The 23,805-nt window shown below is 43.7% G+C and overlaps 3 protein-coding genes across 4 annotated transcripts in view; 2 read left to right on the top strand and 1 right to left on the bottom strand.

Annotated features, from left to right (window-relative positions):
* Positions 1 to 3,524: 3,524 nt before the first annotated feature.
* On the bottom strand, positions 3,525 to 6,658 carry tmem199 (transmembrane protein 199). The gene is made up of 6 exons (XM_069147416.1): positions 5,761 to 6,658; positions 5,047 to 5,120; positions 4,709 to 4,798; positions 4,474 to 4,516; positions 4,275 to 4,387; positions 3,525 to 4,025 (listed from the first exon to the last, which is right to left on the bottom strand). Exons 1-6 carry the CDS (start codon positions 5,939 to 5,941, stop codon positions 3,930 to 3,932), a joined length of 597 nt encoding a protein of 198 aa, XP_069003517.1. The 5' UTR covers positions 5,942 to 6,658; the 3' UTR covers positions 3,525 to 3,929.
* A 14-nt stretch (positions 6,659 to 6,672) lies between these two features.
* On the top strand, positions 6,673 to 18,816 carry poldip2 (polymerase (DNA-directed), delta interacting protein 2). 2 transcript variants are annotated; one of them, XM_069147414.1, is made up of 11 exons: positions 6,673 to 6,889; positions 12,019 to 12,100; positions 12,366 to 12,463; positions 12,573 to 12,672; positions 14,029 to 14,104; positions 14,844 to 14,951; positions 15,399 to 15,535; positions 15,680 to 15,706; positions 15,820 to 15,945; positions 16,354 to 16,433; positions 16,552 to 18,816. In XM_069147414.1, the coding sequence occupies exons 1-11, from the start codon at positions 6,678 to 6,680 to the stop codon at positions 16,664 to 16,666; spliced, it is 1,161 nt and encodes a 386-aa protein (XP_069003515.1). In that variant the 5' UTR covers positions 6,673 to 6,677; the 3' UTR covers positions 16,667 to 18,816. The 2 variants fall into 2 exon arrangements, with proteins under 2 accessions (XP_069003515.1, XP_069003516.1); XM_069147415.1 differs by having other exon boundaries at positions 12,025 to 12,100.
* Positions 18,817 to 19,174: 358 nt separating this feature from the next.
* The window catches only part of lrrc75a (leucine rich repeat containing 75A), a 59,586-nt gene continuing 54,955 nt past the window's right edge, over positions 19,175 to 23,805 (top strand). The window contains exon 1 of the mRNA XM_069147412.1: positions 19,175 to 20,949. Coding sequence (XP_069003513.1) covers positions 20,701 to 20,949 — 249 coding nt within the window. The 5' untranslated portion in view covers positions 19,175 to 20,700. The remainder of the gene's footprint in view (positions 20,950 to 23,805) is intronic.

The raw sequence follows: 23,805 nt of genomic DNA on the forward strand, positions 1-23,805 counted from the left end.
GAGTCTGTTCAGGATAAAGGTAATGGATGGATGGATTATTATCATTCTTTATTGGTCTCTATAATTAATTATATTCTATTAGCCAATCATGTTTTGAACATAAAATAATATTTTGTGAACTTATATTTATATACAAGTAATATTTGGCTGTAAGAAATGAGCAGTCGCTCCCCTGAAACTGAGATAAATTCAAGTCCTCCTTCATCAACACGAGCCGTCGTGTTCATTTAAATTGATTTTTAAATGAATATTCTTTAACACTATTAATTATACGAAAAATTTTGTTGAATTATGTTTGGATCAGTTTTGTCAAGTTTGCAGTTGAGTTCAGAAAATGTTTCCATCGTTTATCCTTTACATTTAGCAAACTATCATTTTCAAACCACTCAATTTGTGTTACTTTTAACCAACTATTTTAAACATTTATCTGTTACTTTGAGCTATTTTCAACCATTTAGATGCTCCCAGTTAGCGTTTGATTGTTTGTCGAGATAACATTTAGCTATTTCAAACATTTTTAACATTTTATCACCTTGAGTTCACGCTTCAAGTACAACTATCGATGGGAATCAGTTATAATCTTACATTTATCTTTATCATGAATTCTGAAAAAATAAAGCACAAAAAATTGTAAGTGTATAAGCAGCTGGAATGGAAACACAGAAGTAAAGTAAAGCTCAAAATTGTAGTTACATACAGTTCCTGAATAAATACAGTTTCTATATCGAGTGTTTTTATACCCACATGGCACAATGTTGCCCAACAAAAGTGTTTTCGATTGAAACCCCAATCCTATGTAAAAAAGTAAACAACATAGAAATATATAAATCAAAAGAGCCAAACAAATACGGCTCAGGATATTTTGACCCTTCGACAGTAAACAAATGACTGAAAGGTTTCATGTAAACCGCCGACTGGTCTTTAACATGGAGACACGGTTGTACATGGCGTGGTTTCACCTCAGATGCCTGCTCCTGTTTCCCTGTTGAACCGTGGCATGTTAATGCTGCGACCCCATGAGTATTATCTTTCAAAACATCCTGATTAAAATGATTCCTTGTGGTTAGATACCATGACAGGAATAATTATTTTCTAAGTCAATATATATATTTTTGTCATATCGCTCTGTACTGTAAGTATCATGGGGTTTAGAAGGACCAGGGGAAGGACAAAAAAAAAAGAAAAATAAGAACTAAATTAAAGTCAGAGCTCAGGGTCTATCAGCTTACAGGCTCTGTAATTCGGCCTGGATTTAAGTTTTGAAATATTACATGAGAGGTATAATACAGAGGCAAATACGACAGACAGGAGTGCCCACTGCTTGTCCAGGTCTGGACAGAGATCTCTGCATATCATAATCATCTTTAATACCAAATAATCTTTCAATAAACCTTTAATCCGGGTGTCAAATCTCAGATCTTAGGAAGATACTTTTTTTTTTGTATTCCAGATGTAGTTACATCTTTTAATCCTTCCACTGATATGACGGGACTTGACAAGAGGGGGACGGGATAGTTTACCAAAATATGAATCCTTATCTGGAGAAAGGATCAGCGGGATGTGCTGTCGTGTTGGGATAGTTTTGTAATAAGATACATGGTGTTATTGTTCAGAGCCTCATATCACGGCAACTGCACTGTACAATAATCGTTTGTTTTTGATGTATTTGTTGGCTCGATAATTCACTTCAAACCAGATACTGTAAGCACAGATCAGAAGATAATTATTCCCACATCTGTCAGGTAGGAACTAGTAAACAGTATTAATGACCAGTGCCACATCTGGTGGGTTATTTACAGGAGTAAAAATAGGGGCAACTGCAGAGCAAAATAAAACAAACAGGTCAAGGTCCATTCAGTAGTCGCTTTTTCAAGGGATTTCAGTCATCGCATGGTCTTCATCATTGGATAGAGCTGAGAATGACTGAGTAAGCACTTCCCAAAGTAGAGAATGAACTTTCACACTCGATTTAAGTTAAGTTTAAAGGTAAATCATGGACACCTAAAGGACAAGAGCGGTGCTATCCTGTACTCTGTTTAATATAGAAAAAGGTCAAATCAAAAATAAATCGATGCACGTATTGCCTGTGTATCAAAGGCTGAATTATCTCAATACCGTTCCTGCAAGCTCCATCGTTGTCTAACAAAATTAAAGGCACCGTTAGAATGTGCAACAGCAATGTTAGTGAGTAGAATTTTTTTTTTGTTACTTCCTGTCAGATGTAATACAGTGCTACATAATAAAAAATGTTTTTTTTTACATGTAACACTCATACACTGTAAACAATAAAAAAAAATAAAAATAAAAATTTTTAAAAAAAGGACATAACCTCCATGAGGTCACTCACAGGTTTCCCAAAGAGCGGTTTTAAAGTTTATATGTGGGTGTCTCTATTGTCGTCTTCTTGGCTGTGCCCTGATTCAGCCTTACTCTGGGCTAAAGCAAGAGTTGGCCCAGATGTGGCCAGGCGTGGAGCTGAGGTAGCCCAGATGTTGTCGGGGGTGCAGCTGAGGTAGCCCAGATGAAGCCTGGTTGCTGAAACCTGCAGGCAGCTCCTCAACGGCACCCACCTGTCATTCAAAGCAATGCTGCCCTTAATTATGCATAAATTTAAATCCTAATGCAATATAAATGGGTGATTTACTACAAATAAAAATTCAGCCTATACAGTCGTTACTAACGGGGATATTAGCTGTAGATGCACCAGGCTGCAAACATGTTTGTTTCTGCATGAAATTTGTCCATTTTAACATGCAGGTCTGTGGGGATTAACTCCCTTTCGGAGCCAGCTTCAAGTGGCCAGTCGAGAAACTGCAGGTTTTGACTGATTACGCAAGACGATCAAAAAAATGAATAATGGTCTCACTTGTGTCAGACTGTATGGTATCATTGTCATATTGTGCAATTACTGCAAAATGTTCTGGTCTGAATTTTGCTGTCTGACAACCCCAGATTGGACCACGTTTCTCTCACGACTGTCAACCTGCATCTTGCAGCCCAAAACCACACGGTGTAAAGGGGCAAGATTTAAATACTTGTATTTATTAATGTAAAACAGTCTTCACCCCCCTCAGTTACTAAATCCAAAAATCTACCTGCATTGACAGCTGGGGAACACGCAGACTGATTACCAGCCGTGTGAATCCGTTCATCACTTAAGAGGATCTTTTAGTCCATTTTCAGAAGCATGACGTTGGCTAAAAGGTGAATTATTGCTCACAGCTTCCATCTCTGCTGTGATGAGTCTGGAAACCCGGTTTACCTTCTAATCAGCAACTCTGAAGGGACGACCAATCAACGAGCAGCAGAGGCGGGTCACTGCCATGATGTTGAAGTACTTCCAATAACGGTGGTAGAGTTTCGGTGCACTGCATACGGTGGTAAATGCTGATTGGCTGAAGACTGCCATATAGTTTCTAAATGACCTCAGGCTCTGAACGTTCACGTTTTGTTCCACCTCCTGTTGAACAAGGTCTGAAGAGAGGAAAGTATTTTGAGGGATTCATTTTCGCTAATTCTGATGATTTCATTGAACAACCATATTTATTAAATATGATTACATCTTCGAACAGTATGGAAGGAATCGTTAATAATTTACAGAGCAGTGAAGGAGAGAAAAAACAATCATGGCTATAGTTGTAAAAAAAAATATAAAATTCAAAATAGCTGGACATAAATAATAAAAATGGGTCATATTTTGATTTCCATAAAAAGGGAAGGTGGAATGTCAAACACGAAATAATTTGGAACTAATTTGCTTTCTTTGAAACGCTCCATTTAGTGCTACTGGTGTCATTAATAAGTCAATTCTCAGTATCTTTAACTTCACTATTAAAATTCCACAAATTTTCTTGACAAAAAGCAGAAACGTTTTCACAGAGCCGTCTGCAGCAGTTCGAGGTCGTTGCCTCCAAAGGTCACTGTTGACTCTACGGCTCCCCGAGTTCTCCCTCCATGGTCCGGACCAGGACGTACAGCTCGGCCAGCCCGACGACGGACGCAGCGATCACAGCCGAGATCACCCGCTGGAAAAACACCCGTCAGTTCAGGTAAAACATGAGACACGCAAACACTGAATGCAAGAGAAGCCTGTGAGTGTAAAGCAATCAATAGAAAAACATCACAAAACACAGCCTCCAATATGACCAGATTTATAAATCGACAAAAATTAAACATCAGGCGTAAAGTGGTCGAGGAGGTGGCAGAAGGCTGAACTGCATTCAGGGAGGTAAAGAAAGAGACATCGATGTGTACAATTATACATTTAAACTCACCGCCGTCGTCTCGGTGAACAAATACTGACTGCCCATGTAGGAACAAGCAAAAGCTGTAACTACGGTAACCAGGAAGTTGAATACGGTCACCACCACAGCTTTGACCGACCGCACTGGAGGAGGAGAGAAAAACACAGCATTCATACAGGATTCAGCCTCTGGAATAAAATCATCGACAGTACGTGTGGAGCGCACCGACCTTCCCGTCCAAAATCTGCGAGGGTTCCACCCCTGTTGATTTCCTGAAGACAAAATATTGTTTACGTTATTCAAATACGAGCAAAATTCAACTCATTCCAAAATAATTATTTTCTCTGTCTTTGTAATAAATGCTGCCGGTTTAAAAGCTGCGGTTACAAAAGAGACACGCTGGGTTTTAAAGGTACAGTCTGTGAAGTACGAGTGTCATCCGTGTCTGCAGTCTGAAAACGTACCTGCGTGTTGACGTTGCGTGTGATCCGGTCGTATTCCTCGTTGGCCAGTTTGGCTTTGATCTTCTCCAGACGTGCGACCAGCTGCGGGTTCTGGAGTCGGAGGGACAAGTCACACTTCAGTTTCTTCAACGGCTCCAAATGATATCGGTTTTACATTCAGCTCTTTGTATCTCTTGTTTGAAAAGATAAGACTCAAATTACAGAGCGACAGGTTAAAGAAATTTGATCACACGGAGGATCCACATGTTGTGAATGCAGCGTAACACCAGTGGATGTATTAGAGGGTCGTGTTTAAACCGTGATGTCACAAACTAAATCGTGTGCGTGACTCCACTCACTCTGGGAGGCTTCACCACCTCAGGCAGGTGCAGCGAGCCGTCCTCCAGCAACTCATGCAGGTAGAAAGGATGCCCTGGAGGAAGACAGCCATTAGTGTGAATATAGTCCCTGACGTGACTTTTAGTTTGAATTATCAGCCCTCCTTTGCTGTCTGTAATTTTTTATATTATCACATGAGGTTATATCCTGAAATGTCAGAGTCCGTTTCTACAGATTGGCGGGAAAGTTCAGGGAATATCAATTCTGTGTTGCACCTCTTCCTGCTGTAAACAATGTGTGAGACCTTTTGGTTGAAGCCTTCCTGCCGTCTGAAACCCATTTTAAAACGTGTGGAGACTTTTTTATATTTCTGAAAAAGCACAAGATAAATATTTCCATCTTTACCCATCTAGAGTACATGAGACCGGTCTAGATTACAAACCACGATACTGATGACTGAGACGGACTCGGTCTTGACTAGATTATCACAGAGAGATTAATGACTCTTCAAAACACACTTTCACATTTGTGAAACTTCGTTTTTTGTTTTTTTTACATCCCTGTTGGCTGATCTAATCGTGACTTCTGCTTTTCTTTTAAGGCCAAGTTACACAATCGAATAAAATTACTGAATCAGAAAACTGTCAAAATACTTTTGACAATATTAAACTATCATCACGTGACTCCACCTGACCGTCGCCCATCACGTGACTCCACCTCTGAGCGGGACTTACCTTTGTCCTGAAGACATGTCTTCAGTTTTCTCGCTGTGCTGAAGGACAGGATTATGTCCTGTTTTTCAAGGAGCTGCTCCAGCTCCTCTTTCAGTTCTCGTGGCAGTGAGGAGTCGGTGTTTTCCAGCAGCTCCGTCACCTGGTTTCTGAACGCGTTCCCCACCGCAAACGAAGATGCCATGATGTTAATCCAGATATTAAGCGATGCTGCCACCTGAATACTCGTTATTTTGTCCAGCCTGGTGTCAGTGAAGCACGAGGAGCCGGTGTACACCCGGTTTGTTCTTTATAAACATTAAAGATCAGCGTTTAACAGCTTAACACCCACTGGGGGTAAAATATCCGTCCGAGTAAGCGGCCATATTGTTTGTCTTGTGACACAATGACGCAAATGCTCACGTGACCACGTGAGCGAAATCTTATTTAAAAAACTTTAAATGGTCAAGCCTAGGTTCATATTTTTTTTAAATGTCTATGTTTATCCAACACGTTTACAATATTGTTTTGTTACGTATTCAACCTAATTATTGCTCATTCATTACCCGTGAGCTTGTTATGACGCCTTCACGGTCTCCCACAAAGCTCCGAAAACCCAAACTTCAGGATTTCCGCGGCGTTGACACGCAATAAAGAGTTTTAGTAAAAACAATGCTCAAATTTGAACACAAGTAGTTTTTATAACTTATTTTCTGCTTCAGTCCGCGTAATATATCAAAACTCTGTATCCAATAATTGTGACATTTCTTCTTCTTTCTTGTTATTTCGAAAACTTTAATTATACAACCATTTCTATCGCTGGTTACCAAGGTTACCTGTCTTTAGGGGGTTAACGAAAGAAATAGAAAAAGTTATATATGAGATGACTAAAGCATCTGTAAGTTACGACGGGTCCCTGAAGGCAGCATCAGTACAGTCGCATGTGGGAACGTGCGATGGCAGGAAAGATGGCGGCCTGTGCGTTGCGACGAGGCTTGTTGAGCAGCGTCAGTAAATACAACAAGAAACACGCACACAGGATACTGAGCGTCGCCGACAGCAGCGGCGGGTTCGAGGCGTTCAGACCCCGGTTACCGTGCCGGGCCTGCGGGGTGACCGGCGGCGTCCAGCAGCGGAGGTTCATGTCGTCACGGTAAGACAAGTGTCCTCCCTGAGCTAACGGGCTAAAGACGTTAGCCGAGCCGGAGCTCTTCAAGATGGCACCGCGAGGTAACGAGAGGTAACGAGAAGTAACGAGAGGCACCGCGAGGTAACGAGAGGCACCGCGAGGTAACGAGATGTAATGAGAGGTAACGAGAGGCACCGCGAGGTAACGAGAAGTAACGAGATGTAACGAGAGGCACCGCGAGGTAACGAGATGTAACGAGATGTAACGAGAGGCACCGCGAGGTAACGAGATGTAACGAGAGGTAACGAGAGGCACCGCGAGGTAACGAGATGTAACGAGAGGCAGCGCGAGGTAACGAGATGTAACGAGATGTAACGAGAGGTAACGAGATGTAACGAGAAGTAACGAGATGTAACGAGAGGCAGCGAGATGTAACGAGAAGTAACGAGATGTAACGAGAGGCACCGCGAGGTAACGAGATGTAACGAGAGGCACCGCGAGGTAACGAGAAGTAACGAGAGGTAACGAGAAGTAACGAGTTGTAACGAGAGACACCGCGAGGTAACAAGATGTAACGAGAAGTAACGAGAGGTAACGAGAAGTAACGAGAGGTAACGAGAAGTAACGAGATGTAACGAGAGGCACCACGCTGCTCCTCCTGAACAGATCCTGACGGCGTCGTGAGCTTTAGTCTGTAAACGTGAGCTGAAGTTTTAACAACAGAAAGAGAGAAAAGTCCAGTCGTCCTCTGGTGTTCATCAGCCAGCAGGGCAGCGAGCCAGCTATCAACATGCTGAGTCCAATAATGAAAAGTTAAAACAGATAAAGTTCTCCCATTTAAGAAAGATTCACGTTTAATAGGCTCAAATATAACCTGTTGTCACATCCTGTAAATCATCCTGACGCTGTTTTGATTGCGTTAATCAGAAGTTCTCACTTTGTGTTGTAGATTTAATCTCTTATTGTTAACACTGATTATTGTTAATCATTGGGACTATTTAATATACATATTATATATTTAATATACATATTATATATTTAATATATAGTTATATTGAACGTGGTCCACGAGGTGCTCGATACAAGTCCAGTTTATTTACTGTAAACACAAACCAGGGTAACGAGTGAGATAATCTCATTGTTCACACCAGAAAGATTAACGACATGAATAATGTGTTTTAACATGTAATATTAATAATCTGAGTTGTATTTATTAAAGACTCTTCACGTGTACTTGACATCGGAAATCGTAGATAAACTTTAAGTACAGTCAAAATAAATGGCCTCGGCCACTAATCAAAACAACACGATCAAGATAAGACGGAGAAGAAATTGATTTGAGAAGATAAATCTTATCGGAAACCAAAGAATAACAAATTATGTAATTGGTAAAAAGCTCTTTTTTAAAGATTAACCGTAAGTGAGTTAAAAGGTTTCACCCGCCATGCTTTTGTAGAACCACATGTGAAACTCAGTGGGCTGTCCAAGGTGTGTTTTGATAACGGTTACCTGCTGATTGGCTCAAACTTTCAGCATCATCTCGTTAACATCAATCACCTGTTGCCTTTTGTTCCTTATAAAAGCTTTCCAGCAAACTGTCTGACCACTTTGCTCTCAATCATTAGCTTTTGTTTTTCCACGACATTAAGTTGAATAAGCTCTTTCTGTTGAATTTAGGTTCGAGAAACAAAATAGACTAAAGATATTTTTAAATATTGGAAGTCTTTGGGAACTTACTTACATTTTAAGCCTGTTTGTTGGGGGCTGGTACGATATAATATGAAGGGAAAAACAATTCAGATATTAATGTATTGGCCGATATTCTTGTTTTTGCAATGAACCCAAACCGGTTTAAAACAGATGTTATAGTGAAACTATACTGACTTGGGTGGTGTGTAAAAACATTTGGGTGCTGAACCAAAGTGTTGTGATGGTAAGAAAAACCCTGGTGTGTGTGTGTGTGTATATATTTTATACAAAACCTGTTTTAAACCGGTTTGGTGATTGTTATCTTCATGGCAGTTACTCCATTTATAAATAAAAAAATAAGTGTCCTGATAATGATAACAATAATCCAAAATTACATGAAAATGCATTGTTTTTAGTCAAATAACTGCCCACCACTTACACCCTCACATACCCAGCTGCACCAGTGCAGCCACATGCACAATACCAGGACTGCAACACCTAAATGTAACACAGTTATTGTTATTTCCTGCTTCTGTAAAAAACAAACACCTTATTGCCCGCAGTGATGTCGGTGAACATTCAGATACAAACTTTGATGTTATTGTAGGTATTACTTTCATCCTATTTGTTACTGCCTTTTCAAGCACTTTCAGCTTTTCCACTTTGAACACAAACTCCCACATTTTATATTCATCCAGTTTTCACTGGTTGAAAAAAAGAAAGCCGCCTCAAAAACAATGACCAAGCAGATTTTTTTTTTTTTTTGTTTTTTTTTGCCTCACTCACTCAGGACATGTGATCAGAGCTCACGGACTCGCTGCTATCATCAGCTACATAAGGACAGTCATGTTAATGCTGCATGCCACTTAGGATATAGTTTCGATGTAGCCCGACCGTGGCTCTTAAAAAAACTCTGTGTCGGCTGTTCTGCCTTTCAGCTTTTCTTCCCGCGTCAGTGATTTGTAATGGAATAACAGGAAGTTGGCTTTAATCCGGCAGAGAGAGAAAGTAGCGTTTCTGTCGGTGCCCCCGTCAAAGCAACCAGAAAAAAAAGTGCTGACCGAGGGGAAAGGAGGCGGCAGCTGAAATAGCACCTCCTGAGAGAAAGTGCAGGTGGGCGAGCGAGCGCCCCCACAGTGATTCGGCACCATCTCGTATCTCCAGCGATGGTTTATGTAACCTTGTCATTGTGTAATCGCGTCTCCTGTTTCACTGCTATTTTTGCCAGCTTTTCAGTGACATGTTGACAGTTCGGTGGCTCCACGACCCGCCTCCCCTCCTCCAGGACAGAGAGGAGGGAGGGAAGTGGATAGTTTGTGTGTTTGTGGGGGGGGGTAGCTGTTCGCCGAGGCTGGTTTCAGGGTTTGCAACGGGTCGGCTAAATTTAGATCACTGATTATGTCTGGCCACAGTTTATTGACATATCTCAGATTGTATTGGAGGTAGAAACTGAACAGAGGAGCCCTGTGTGTGTGTGTGTGTGTGTGTGTGTGTGTGTGTGTGTGTGTGTGTGTGTACATTCCTACAGTTATGGCATCATTTAACTTTAAACTGAGTCCACAGGATAAACAAACCAAATTATCTTCATGTTCAGATGTACAGAGGTGAAAGGAGGATCTTTTAAGTACAAAACATATAAGCTTTTATTTTTTCAGACTTTAAAATCATTTATCTTTTTAACATTTGTAGCTCCTGGTATTGAACGTTAATTTATAATTGAAGAATGTCGTAGATGCGATTCAGACAAGATGAGCAGTTTGAACTGAAATGGTCCGCCGTGAGTTGAGTGAGGCTTCACTTCACTGAAGCTTGAGGTTTTTTTAAGTAGATGATGCAATGATAAAGACATCCAAGAAGGACCCGGGCACGATATGATATCTCAGCAGAGACAACTTGGTGTTTAAGATTTTCTAATGTGAAATTCATCACTGCTTTGTCGTCAATTCACAAATACATAGTTGTCATCGAAACTTTTAAAGGTACCGTGGGGAGAGGTGTTTTTTTTGGCTGTGGCAAAATGTTTTTATGAGTGGATTCCTGTTTTTATTAGTATTGTGCAGGCAGCAGGACTTATTTATATATTAGTTTATTTTACAGGGACTGTGCACATGAATAAAACATTGCTGGAAATGTGCCCGTTAGCCAAGAGCTTCTTTTTTTATCTTTTGTTTCTGGACAGGTGTTATAAAGTCACCCTAAAAAGGAATATGATATAAAATAACAAGGTTAATGAGGTCATTTAAAAGCATAAAAAACAATTAAAAATTAATTTTAAACACGTCAACAAACCCGACCAACTCACCAAAAATGGGTGAGCGACACTGCATGAAACTAATGTGATGTCAGTGTGACACACACACACACACACACTTGTTGAATCCTCTTGTTGGCATCCAAAGAGAAACTCCCATTCAACTAGTCTCATAAAATTCTCTATCAATAACATTTCTCCATCAGTTATCTCGGTGTTGTTCGCTAAAGTCGCTCCTTCTTATCAATTTTCTGGACGTCCATCTGAAAATAATCTCATTAATTATAAAATAAGCTTTAAAAAGTTGTGTTTTGGGGGGCGTGTCTGTTTGATTGACAGGCCTGTGGTGCAGTCAGGTTACATCTATCGGTGGGCGGGACGTATCGCCGTGTTTCCAATCAGATCAGTCATGTCCACCGCTCCTCCCCCCCCAGCTCGTCCAAATATGGTCACTTCCTGCTCCAAACCGCTCTGAACTAGCGAGGATGGCGCCGGACAAAATCCTGACTCGAGGCTTCATAACGGCCGTTCACAAACCAACGGGTGACGTCACCTTAACAGAAGTGATACCAAAAAATAGTACGAGGAACAGTCCACAACTTTTGGCCAATAAAAATCCAACAAAAATGGCGAGGTGGTACTGGCAGTGGAAAGGGCGAAGCTGCTTTAACATTGACTGTGGAGGTTCAGAGAGTCGCCCGTCAGCTGGTGACGCTCGGAGCGGTCCTCACTGTAACTGGATGGATTTGTCTGGAGTCTAATTGCTCTGTTTTGTAACCATATTTCTCACAATAAAATCAGGTTACCTTGTGATTATTCTTCTGCAATCCAGTCATAAAAATAACCTGAAACCAACCTAGTGTGTGATATTAAATCCGTCGGTCCATATATCCACCTCATTAATCCCCACTCCTCATCTCTGTGGTGAAGATTAGCTTTGCAGGGAGCTCAGAAGTATGCATGTTATTTATTTGAAGTGACCAGCTGCTGTTGTCAGTGGTAACATGTACTGTGTGTGTGTGTGTGTGTGTCTGTCTGTCTGAGATGAAGGAGCGTCTCTCCCGAAGTCTCTTGTCTTCATAACTATAGGACTTCCCGCTGAGGCTCCTCTGGGTTTATGTCGATCCGTATATGATGTTGTTTTGATGTTGTGCACTGCTCGCCGACCCGCACACAGGGTCCAGGGTGTCATGGTGTTGCCTGTTTTTGGCAGGAACAGGCCCGAAGGGAAGATTCTGGAGACGGTGGGAGTGTTTGAGGCTGTGAAGCAGCACGGCAAATATGAAACGGGACAGGTAAGACTTTCTACTTCCACCAGAGCACAGATGGTCTGATTCTCTCTCTCTCAGCAGAAAATCACCAGTTTTAGACTTTTATAATTTTCTATAAATAACTTTCCTGCAGCGTGTTTGCGTCTCAGCTGTTTTGTTATTATGGCACATTTGCTTGATCTTGTCAAGTGACTGTAATCCCATCTAATTTATGCTGTATTAAACCTCCTACATATATAATCTCACTGTGACTTATCTTTTTTCCTCCTTGTTGTTGTGCTCTCCTCAGCTGTTTCTCCACAGTGTGTTTGGCTACAGAGGCATCGTCCTGTTTCCGTGGCACGCCCGCCTCTACGACCGAGACATCACGCCTCCCATGTCTGACAGGTGAGCCTCCGTTTCCAGCAGCGTGCTCTGAAACTCGCTCCTCTGCTGGAGTTTCGGGGCTTCGTGTGGTGGTTTTGTCGGACTAACTTCGTGGCGTCTCTCCCTTCAGCAAACCCGAGCCGCCGGGAGCCCACGGCTCCAAGGAGGTGAAGGGAAAGACTCACACCTACTACCAAGTCCTCATCGACACCAGGGACTGCCCTCACATAGTAAGTCATGTTTTTCGCGAGGTCAGGAACTTATTGGATACCACCAACGACTGCCTCTGGTTTCACTCAGGAATGTCCTGAAAGGAGTCCAAACAGGAAACGGGTTTAATCGCTCTGCTGTCATCCAGTTAAATTAGTGCACATTTTAAATCAACATTTTGTTCATATTAGAATGAGAAATACTCCCGAGTCATTATTTCTTTGTGACACTCGAACCCAAACAGGATCCTTCACAGTATTACTCGCATAGACTGTAAATAAAAAGCGAGGTAGTTTAAAAGGTATGAAGAGTGAAGCCGCTGAGGGCCACTCGGCTGTCTGCAAAGAAACTCCCATTCAAAATGAATCAACTCATACAAAGTCAATACATTTTCTACATAAATCATTATGGTGTGTCTGGTTTGATTGACATGCCTGGCGTGCAGTCCGGTGTGGTGAGTTCTTAATCAGAAATGGGATGAGTGTTCAAGTTTGAGGAAAACAAAAAGTCTCGACAGTCCAATTTCATTCTAAATTGACTATTTGTCCATTTGGTTGGTTTTCGTGTGACCTTGCTCAGTGAGATCAGCAGCTCACTTCTCCCCCAAAAAACTAAATAGCAACCGGATAAATCGCCACACCGAAGGCTTCAAAACGGCAGTTCACAAACCACCGGGTGACATCACGGTCGGTTGCCACGTGGTTACCGGGGAAGTTAACCAAGGGCATGTCATAAATTGGTGCCAGTTCCTGATTGGTCAGAGCTGTAACACAGATGGACTCCCGCAGCAGTCGGTTCATCAATGATGACACGTTCCTCTTCTGATCCGTTACCTGTTTTTAGAGGAACAATACACCTGTGGACAATATTAACCTTTCAACACATGAGCCTCCAGCTGGAGGAGTACAATAAATAATAAAGTACAGATAAAAGAATATTAGCCACATTATTTATGTTTACGGGTCTCAATCAAATCCGAGCAGTTGAATTCCTAGTTGATACAAACACGCACAAACACACCTGTTTACACGTGTTTGGTTATCAATCAATCAATCAATCAGTTTCTATTTATAGTGTAAGACCACCACTGATCATGGCTTCAACGTACCTCACAAGTACAGCAAATGAAATACAAGTTAACTGGTAGGAGTTTGTTTCTGGTCTCTACTGTCAGTGGACTTTTAGAAACCCTGTATAGGTTTGTGTTTGTGATTGGAAACGTTGCAGTGTGGTAGGATCAGTTCATCTGTGTGTGTGTGTGTGTGTGTGTGTGTGTGTGTGTGTGTGTGTGTGTGTGTGTGTGTGTGTGTGTGTGTGTCTGTGTCTGTGTGTGTGTGTGTGTGTCTCTCTCTGACGGTTGCTGCTGTGTTTGACAGTCTCAGAGGTCCCAGACGGAGGCGGTGACGTTCTTGGCCAACCACGACGACAGCCGAGCCCTGTACGCCATCCCAGGTACGCAGCCGCACACACACACCTGTCAGGACGCATCTAATGAGGCTTCACCACAACTTTACCAGACTGCCGAGGACAGTGTCCAGTTTTTCATTTCCACTTGGGGTTAAGGAAACAGAATTAAACTGTATTTGAGTCGGACCTCAGGACAGCAGAGCTGATGTTGTATCCCAGATGTTGTCTGTCAAGTACAGAAACATGCAGTTCACTACAAGTACCAGGATGAAGCACTCAAGACGCTCCAAAAATGAAACTCTGGACACTTTCCACCTGAAACACTCGGCGTCTTGGCTCCGTAGAGGAAGGGGGCGGGGCCACCGACCCAAAGAGTTTTCAAATTAAAGCGTCTGAAGTAACTGCAGCAAAAAGTGTTTTATTTTTCAGAATCAGTGTGTTTGAGTGTTAAACGGAGGGCAGGGAAACACGTTGATTTCTGGGTAAAATAATTAAAGCTTCAGATCTGTTGGAGAGAGATGTGTTCACATGCTGAGGTTATTTCCTGTCAGAGCAGAACAGCAGTGTGTTATCTGAAACAACACAACTCTGTTAAACTCCTGCTCTACACAAGTAAGAGTCCTGACATGGGAGAGCACTATTTATTATTGTACTGAGGGAAGTACGTCATCTGGAACGGCACGAATGAGATCCCAGTCAGCAGTTCAGCTCTTGTCGTAAATAAAACCTGCGCCTGGATGTGGTTACAATTGTTGTGTGACAGTTTGTGTGTTTGTTCCTCCAGGTCTGGACTATGTGAGCCATGAAGACATCCTGCCTTACAACTCCACGGAGCAGGTCCCCATCCAGCACGAGCTGTTCGAGCGCTTCCTCATGTACAACCCTGCAAAATGTAAACACTTTTGTCACGTCAGCTTTCAGCACCATTTTTCACTCATTTCATAATGAACACAGGTTCACTTTAGTGACACTGTTATTTCATAAAGTCACTACAGCCTCCTCTTTCTGGGGAAATATTGCTTTGTAAGTATCAATTAATGCATTTGTGTAAAGATGACAACATGTGGATGTTCACACACTTCATGTCTGTTTAAATGTCATTCATTTCTATGTCGGCGCAGCAATGATCTGCTGAGTTTGCTGGTTTTCTCGTGAAATGGATTTAGATTTTTTTTGTGTGTGTGTGTGTTATGAAAACAACCGGAGTCATACGGGAATGTATTTTCCTGCTTCTTCTGCTTTCACTGTTGTAATAGGCTCCATTCACTCTCTCAGAGGATCTGTGGAGAAATGTGTTTTCAGTAGATTTCTGTGTTTCGTCCCTCTCCGGTCACCGCAGCTCCTCCGTTCACCGCCAGAGACACGCTGAAGGCGTGGCAGGAGAAGAACCACCCCTGGCTGGAGCTGTCCGACGTCCACAGGGAGACCACCGAGAACATCCGCGTCACCGTCATCCCCTTCTACATGGGAATGAGGGTAGATGAATATTTTAAAACCATTAGGCTGTTTGGTTCTGCATGTCGGGACTGTGGGCCGCTTCCTTGTTCTCTTTAGATCGTCGACTTAAATGCGTCTCTTAAGCCTGTTTCAAATCTAATGCTTTTTCCTTGTTGTTCTCAGGAGGCCCAGAACTCCCATGTTTATTGGGTGAGTCGGCGTTTTCTTTTTGTATCGTGTCAAGTGAAGACGGTGAAAAATAATGAACTCAGCTCGGCGTGTGGAGTCTTGACGTGCGCGTGTGTGTTGTCGTCTCCCCGCAGTGGCGTTACTGCATCCGTCTGGAGAATATGGGCAACGAGGTGGTTCAGCTGAGGGAGAGGCACTGGAGGATCTTCAGCCTGTCAGGAACCCTGGAGACGGTCCGAGGACGAGGCGTCGTAGGCAGGGTCAGCATCTCTGTACACACACACACACACACACACACACACACACACACACACACACACACACAAATACAAATGCAACATCCAGTAGGGTTTCTCCTTCCCACATGTTCGAGGAAAAGTTGAACTGCTAATTAAATGTGACACAAATTTCATTTCTCTGTAACTTCTTCCCAGTAAAAGCGTCACATCAGTTCACTGGTATTAAAGTGAAACAGGAAACATTTGGTTGACAAGAAGATCTTAACTAGTCTGGAAATGTTTGGTTTTAAATTAAAAGCTGTCTATTCAAATTCAGCCAAGTCCACCAAATCCTGGTATTGTTGATTTCAAATAAAACATGCACCTAAATTATGTGTGTGTGTGTGTGTGTGTGTGTGTGTGTGTGTCCGTGTGTGTGTGCGATCCCAGGAGCCCGTGTTATCTAAAGAACAGCCGGCCTTCCAGTACAGCAGCCATGTGTCTCTGCAGGCTCCCAGTGGTCACATGTGGTGAGTCACATTTTCACACCTCACATCTGTGCTGTGTTGGTCTGATCAGGTCATTTCCAGATTCTCTGCTGTTCACTGCATCGTGTTTCCTCACTCAGTCTTGTTGTTTTCGCTTTAGGGGGACGTTTCGAATCGAACGGACCGACGGCTCCCACTTTGACGTTCGCATTCCTCCTTTCTCGTTGGAGAGCAACAAAGACGACAAAGCGCCCCCTGCTGGCTACACGTTTTAAGCGTCACTTCCCACCTGTGAGACCCCACCGGACACTCTGTCCATCCCGATCCCGCCCGGGTTACGTAGAACTGTCCTTCCTGCATAAGATGGCCTCCGCAGGAGACGAACCTCATTCAGGTTCAGCAAAGGGGAAAATCCATCGGTTTCTAGATTATCCAAACGCAGGCCCACGTTGCCCCCGTTTCGGTCCCAATGCCCCCCAACAGCAGTACGTCATCGATTAAATCACATCGGGTAGAAAATCGGTCTGCAGTCCTCCGTGATGTGTCTGAAGAGGAAGAAGTGGGAGAGAGGAAGGGGAATCAATGCTGCCAAGCTGAGCTCGACTGGTTCTGACGAGCAACAGATGAAATATTGACCAGCTCAGGTTTATAGAGGGAAAAGAGCAGCAGCCCTCACTTAAACTTCAGCTTCAGACTCCTCCTTCTTCAGTGATGTTGTTTGGGTTCATGACAACGTCGCGCTTTACTTTCATCCTGGATCCGTTTTCTCCTGTTCTCATTTACATTAAACATTAAACTACGCAGTCACAGCGGAGCATTATTGGACCTTTGAGAGCATTTAAAGAAGGAGAACACTTTGAATCCTGGGCTGGCTGCAGTGCAGGAGTATTTATGATTTACTGTCACGACAATGAAGAACAGCGGACGGCACTAATCAACAGAAGATTCTCCGTTTAATGTCAAAATGAAACCAAATCTCCATAAATCTGCAGTTGCAAAAATAGAAAGCAGCCATTTTGCTGTGTTCATGTCAGTATTTAGTAGTTAGAGCGGAGAGGTCTTTGTCTGATTTACACCGCTTTAGAGCAAAGCTGCTTAAACTCCGTCAGGTTTCAGTCCTGCTCCACATCCTGGATTAAATTAGCCCACCTAATAGTAGTTAGTAGACGAGTAGTCCACAACATTAGAGTTTGTGAAGGCCTCCAGGACCGGCTGGAGAGAAGCATCCTCACAGCAGGATGCTGCCACCAACAGGCTCCAGGCTGCGCTCACGTCCTGTGGGATGAACCGCAGAGATGGAGAGAATACGTGGATTATGATCGTAAGACTACGGTTGGTCGTCTTGGAAATCCTCCACATAGACGCACTATTTATTAAATACGAGTGGAGGCAGTTAATTACATCGAATGACATGTTTGAGGGCATTCGGAAGAATCCGAGCTTCCCGTGTAGACGTGACGCGTTGAGAAGTTGGACTTTCTGATGACTGATAGGACATGAATGAGGATCCGTAGCTTCACGCATGTACGTCTCATCCGTCTCCCTCAGTCCTCGTCCCACAGCTGTTCCATATTCTTGACTTTTCCCTGCAATCAACTGAGGTTATTCAGTGTGACATTTTCTTGTTCTTTCCCCCATAAGGTAGTTGTTCTCAAGCACACACACACACACACACACACACACACACACACACACAAAGCTCTCCAGCTTCACTGAAAGGAAATGACAACCAGCGTCGTCGTCTGTCACCAAATGGAGACATTTGGCTGCTTTCGTCATGATTTGTCACGTCGGAGAGATTTCTTGATCCATCATTTAATTCGTGTTTTATGAACATTTTGGGGAGATGTAATTTCTCGTTGACATTAAAGTCCTGTTGATCGGTGCTTAAATAAGTTGTGGTTACATCCACTGTGATTCATTGTTATGAAATATCAAACTAAAAGAAAAGTCAAGAGGCTGAGTACTTTTAGTAAGCAGTGTGTGTTGACAGCCAAAATCAAATCCTCCTTCTGCTGGAGGCGGGCGAGGGGTCAGGGCTTAGTTGTCTTACAAAAAAAAAAGAAAAAAAAAAAAAAAGAAGCAGCACAACATAACGTAATTAAACAAAGCAGTTGGCAGCCTGCGCTGCGGCTAACAGGAGGGGAATGTGTGTGTGTGTGTGTGTGTGTGTGTGTGTGTGTGTGTGTGTGTGTGTGTGTGTGAGAGAAACGTCTGCTACCTATAAAAACCAGAATGAAGTCTTCATCCTGCAGACACGCGCTGGACGTCTTTCGTTGAGGCCGACCGTTCGAGTCTCTCGGAAAAGCGAGGAAAGAAACTAACATTTTGTTCAGTGATCTGAAGCGGCGATGGTTGAAATACTACTGTAAATAGAAATGTAATTAAAGGCAAAGCAAATAAATATTCCTTTTGAAAAGCATAAGACTTTTGTGATGAATTTGAATGAACGTGTATGCAATCAAAGCCAGACCAGCTGGAGCGTCTGCATACAAAACCTCACTGGGAAAACCACAGATTTTAGGTATATTCTATATTTCATACAATTTGATTGGTACAGAAACATTTAACCACATTATTCTTATTCTTATTATAATAGTATTGATGCATGAGTTCCGGACAGCCACCACCAGATGTCAGTACAATGCTTTCTCTGGTCTCTGATATACTGCAGCTCAGTAACGAGCAGCACAAGCTGCATTGAACGCAGATTGATTTGAGCTGGTTGTACGTGCTCCCCTTTATTCAACGGACTCGTCCTATTTCAGTGTAAGTCGCCTTGTAACTTATTTACACTTGATGTTCATTCACTGGCCTTTATAGTATGAATCTGCAGCCGAAGTGTGACGTATCTTAAGGAAATCTGCAAATTTACAATAAATTCACTCGCATATCGAGACAGAACAATTAATGGACATTTATAATTTAGTATTTTGCTCCCACTGCTTTTTTTTTTAGGTAGAAACTAATGCACAAAAAGGCCTTTTTTATTTGTATATTAACTTAAAAAGTCAACTTGTAGTTGTTTACTTCCGCTAAAATATGTCGTCAGCGACATTTAATTAATTGTAATTTCTTTTAATTCAACTGCGACCCTGACTATTAGCTGTAAGCCGATTTTAGTGGAAGACTACAAAGGGTTTTAAAACGCGAGTCATCACTGGAAGCAACGCAGCTCTAAAAGCAGCATGTTTTTTGGACGGTGGTTGGTCCAAAGCTTCCCTGGTGAAGAAAGTGCAAACCGTGCGGTGCTCGCGCTCTCCAGCCCTCCCCAGCCTCTCCATCACCGCGAGGAGGGAGGACGTGTGCTCACTCACGTGCACTCGCTGCGCGCCCCCATTCACTTCAGAACAGAGGGTGCAATACATAATTCAGTCCCAGCAAGGGGACACCTCAGTCCGTCCCCTCCTGCCTGAAGCCCGCGGAGCTGCAGCCGCTCCACAGCCCCGGGGACCGAGGCTCCGTCGCGGCGGCTTCCTGCTCCTGAACGGCCGGAACATCGAGCTCAGAGGAGGGCGAAGGCTGCGTTTGGTGCAGGTCATGAATGACTTCCAGTGACCGAGGAAGGACGGGGCAGAGCGCGGAACAGACAGCGATCTACAAGAGACGTAAACATTGCCATGCCCTGACTCATGCAGCACTTCCTGCGATCCGCTGCCTCCTCCTCCTCCTCCTCCTCCTCCTCCACCCCCTCTAGTCCAGGACGCAGAGCTCCGGTTTAGAGGATAACACGAAAGGTGAGGCTGCTGTCGAAGCGGAAATATTCGGGAGCCGTGGTGAAGTTGTGTTCGGGATAGGAGGCTGCTGCTGCTGCGGGATAGGAGGCTGCTGCTGCGGGATAGGAGGCTGCTGCTGCGGGATAGGAGGCTGCTGCTGCGGGCCACGCTGCGCGCTGTGCTGTGGGTGTCCTGCATCCTGACTTTGCTGTGTCCGTGTTGTGCGGCCATGCTGCGGGCAGCATCCTGCGACCTGTTCCCGACCTGAGCCGCACTCGGTCGGATAAACAAGTTCCCCAAAGCAGGAAACTGCCACAGCTCCTTCTGAACATTTTGTTTTGGACTCCGGGAACATTCACTCTAATGTGTGTGTGATGATGATGATGATGATGATGATGATGATTTTTCACGAGCAGTTTGGACTCACACTGTTTCACATCTCAGCCCCGAACTGATCGGTGTCTACGACGATGTGACCAGCTGACATTTTACTGAGCAAAGCATCATCATCAGACAGGCAGCACACCTGCCTCCGCATGCCTGCTTGGTGGGACCGGTCTCGTTATTATCACAGTTCACGTTGAGGCAGCGCCATGGGTGCCAAGCAGACCAAAGGCCAGGAGTCCGGGGGAGCCAGTCCTCAGCACAGCTGGAAGCGGACACCCAGCAAGGAGCGGGGGGACATCCTGGCCTCGCTCATGCAGAAGTCGGGGGACCGGCTGAACCGCGGTGGGACGCCGCCGCCCTACCAGCGCCGCATCGGCATGATCCAGGAGATGATGCTGATGGCCAAGCAGGGCAAACATGACGAGGCCACAGAGATGCTGAAGACACTCCGACAGGTAGCTGCTCTCTGTGTGTGTGTGTGTGTGTGTGTGTGTGTGTGTGTGTGTGTGTGTGTGTGTGTGTGAGAGAGAGTCCCAACACCCCTCATCCTGTCTGCTTTTGCATCTGTTTACTTCCACTATTCTCTGCTCTCATGCTGTTGTTGATGTCAGTACTGGTGCAGAAAGAGAAGTGAGGTTCAGACTGACTGTTGACACACTGACTGAACTCATCCAGCGATCGACTGCCTTCGTGTCTGATGAGTTGACCTCCTCTCCGCCCGCACGGCTGAGCAGCAGCCCCGCCGGCCGGCCGGCTGGACGGACGGACGGACGGACGGACGGACCCGTTGTGCTCGGCTTCGCTCTGCTTCGCTGGTACAGTGTGGAGCCTGCTGCGATTTACAGCTTCCCTCTTGTCTTCCAAGACATTTGCAGCGCTCGGCTGGCTGCCGCCGTTGCTATAGACTGAAGGAGAGCCTGACAACAGGCGGGAAGAACCTGACGTGGCGAGAAAACAAAAGGGGGAAGCGGGAGGATGGAAATGCCACCAGTTGAATTGGAGGATTTGGAGAGAAGGAAGGGATCAGGAGTGAAAATGTGACGAGTCAGTGTCAATGTATGTTTTATTGTTGTCATAAGAAGGAAATAAAGGTGGGATGAAGCGGATGAGGGGAGAAACAGGTTCTTAATCCTTCATCCCCGGAGACGGCACAGAATCCATACGATGCCCGTGTTTATCCCCCGATGACTCAACCGCACGGAACGCCACCTCGGGCTTCGGCTTACACGCTTTATTGTTTGTGCTTTGGAGATTTCCATCGGCTCTATTTCTATTTACTCATCGGTCTCATTTGCATTGTTAATCCTTTGACTCAACAGCAAGCAGCGGAGCAAAACAAACTTAAAGACAGAGGCCGCCTCTCCACACTCGCGTTGTTAAGGGATCACCGTCGCCGGTGACGCTTGTTGAAGCTACGGCACCCCAGAGGAGGAGAGTCACACTTTCCAGTTCCAAAGTGAAAGCACAACATCACACCAGCGCAGTTAAAGCGGTCACCAGTGAGCGGTGATTCTGGGATTTTCAAAATAAAAGACACGCGAGCTAAAAGGGGTCTAGAACGGAGTGAAAAGGAGAGTTTTTCAAAGTTTGGGTCTTAATACAGCACTGAAAAAACAGTTTGGGTCAAGTCAGCCAAAGGTCTGTCTGTTTTTAGAGGATTTTAAATTGAGTCTCTGTGTTTGAGCTCTCGGAAAATATGTCCATGGTTAGACATTTTGTAGGTGTGGAGTAGATCATTTTAATAGTTGGTAGTTGTGGCTTTAGTTAAACTTGTTTCAGTGTAAGTGAAATGTCTTCATTTTAATGTCGAACCAGCTCCGAACACTGAAAGATGCATTTAAGGTTGAAGTTAATCTTTATTATCCCCAACGGGGCAATTTGTCCCCCAGCCAGCAGTAGATAAATACAGCAAACAACACACACCAACCTGCACGCAAACTTGTTACATAAAAAAAGACTCAGAATTACATAATACTGTTCAAAAAGCTGATGGACAACAGAGTTTTTATGTCTGCTGGTTCTACATGAAGGAAGAACGTGTGTGACCCGGTGGAAGCTGCTTGTAGAGCTGACTCTACGATATATAAAGATTAGTGCAGATGAGGTTTCAATGCCCTCCAATTACCTCTTGCTGTGTTTCAGGGTAAGTGACCCAAACCAGCAGGTTTAAACACTGACCACGTGTACGTGGCCACTTTAGTCGTTTTACCATAATAAGGTTTACCATCGCATTAGAAAAACAACACGGGCAGCAGTTTATCACAGTCAAACACGCATATTAGCAAACAGCAATCGTGGATCAATTGTGTTCGCTGATGAAGTAAGAACCCGAACAAAACCGAGTTCATAAATATTGTTTCTACAGCAACGACAGTAAAGCTTACAAGAGCAAATTCTCTATTAGAACTCGAACACATCTGTAGAAACGAGTCTAAAATGTCAATATAGTAAATCCTGAACTTCTCACATCAAAATACTGAGTGAAGTTCAGAGAGACTGAAGAACACAGAAATTAGCCAGCACTGAAATGTTCAAGGATTTGTCACATTTTCAGACGCGTTGCAAACTAACTAACTAGAAAACAGTCAGACACTTTTTTTTCACGAGTTTCAGTTAAAAATCGCAGATTTCTTCTGTAAACACAACATGCTTTTCTTTAACATGCCCCCCCCCCTCCCCCCCCGGCCGACAGGTGTCAGATGCTGATTAAACAGCAGGATTATTGACTGGTCACAATTAAAGGCCGCTCTAAAATGTGAAGCCTGATTGGCTCATTAGCTTCTCTTCAGTCTTGTAGCCTGCTAGCTCCGTCACGGAATGACCTTTTGGTGTTTCTGTCTACACCAAAGGTTGGGACAGTGGACAGTGGACAGTGGACAGTACTGACGGGCAGACATGAGAGTGTGACATCACTAACTTTTAGAAATCCAAACAGAACAGCTGCTGAATACGGGCTGTGTGCATTTGTGCGTACTGACCGTGTTATACAGCTGCTAGACCTGCCTCATAATACAAAAAAAAAAGAAATGAAAATCTGAAATTATACAATATAGGACATTTAAAATAAGATTGTTCACTAAAGGTGTTTTTCCATTTAAAGTTTCAGGAGCTTTAATTTTGATATAAGTTCCTAAACTTTCCCAGGGTCAGCTGACGTATCAAAGGCTCAACTATCTTCCTCCAATCGAGCGGCTCCATCGTGAGTGTTGCCACAAACTACAATGTGTTTGTAGTTGTGTGTTTTTATATTAAATGGGTGTCTGACCCTGACTTCAGAGCTACAAAACACCCAAACAAAGCTTCACAATGTA

This window comes from Embiotoca jacksoni, unplaced genomic scaffold (assembly GCF_022577435.1).
Source record: "Embiotoca jacksoni isolate LCO1_2020_lvr unplaced genomic scaffold, fEmbJac1.0.p SCAF_14, whole genome shotgun sequence".
Taxonomy (NCBI): domain Eukaryota; kingdom Metazoa; phylum Chordata; class Actinopteri; family Embiotocidae; genus Embiotoca; species Embiotoca jacksoni.

What these genes read in the sequence shown, in the direction of transcription:
- tmem199 (XM_069147416.1), bottom strand. Translation starts at nt 5,941, where the DNA reads ATGGCATCTTCGTTTGCGGTGGGGAACGCGTTCAGAAACCAGGTGACG. An exon ending in CACGCAACGTCAACACGCAG is followed by an intron (nt 4,517 to 4,708) that starts GTACGTTTTCAG and finishes TTTTGTCTTCAG; the next exon opens with GAAATCAACAGGGGTGGAAC. An exon ending in TGTTCACCGAGACGACGGCG is followed by an intron (nt 4,026 to 4,274) that starts GTGAGTTTAAAT and finishes GTGTTTTTCCAG; the next exon opens with CGGGTGATCTCGGCTGTGAT.
- poldip2 (XM_069147414.1), top strand. Translation starts at nt 6,678, where the DNA reads ATGTGGGAACGTGCGATGGCAGGAAAGATGGCGGCCTGTGCGTTGCGA. An exon ending in CCAGGGACTGCCCTCACATA is followed by an intron (nt 12,673 to 14,028) that starts GTAAGTCATGTT and finishes TGTGTTTGACAG; the next exon opens with TCTCAGAGGTCCCAGACGGA. An exon ending in AGCCCTGTACGCCATCCCAG is followed by an intron (nt 14,105 to 14,843) that starts GTACGCAGCCGC and finishes TTGTTCCTCCAG; the next exon opens with GTCTGGACTATGTGAGCCAT.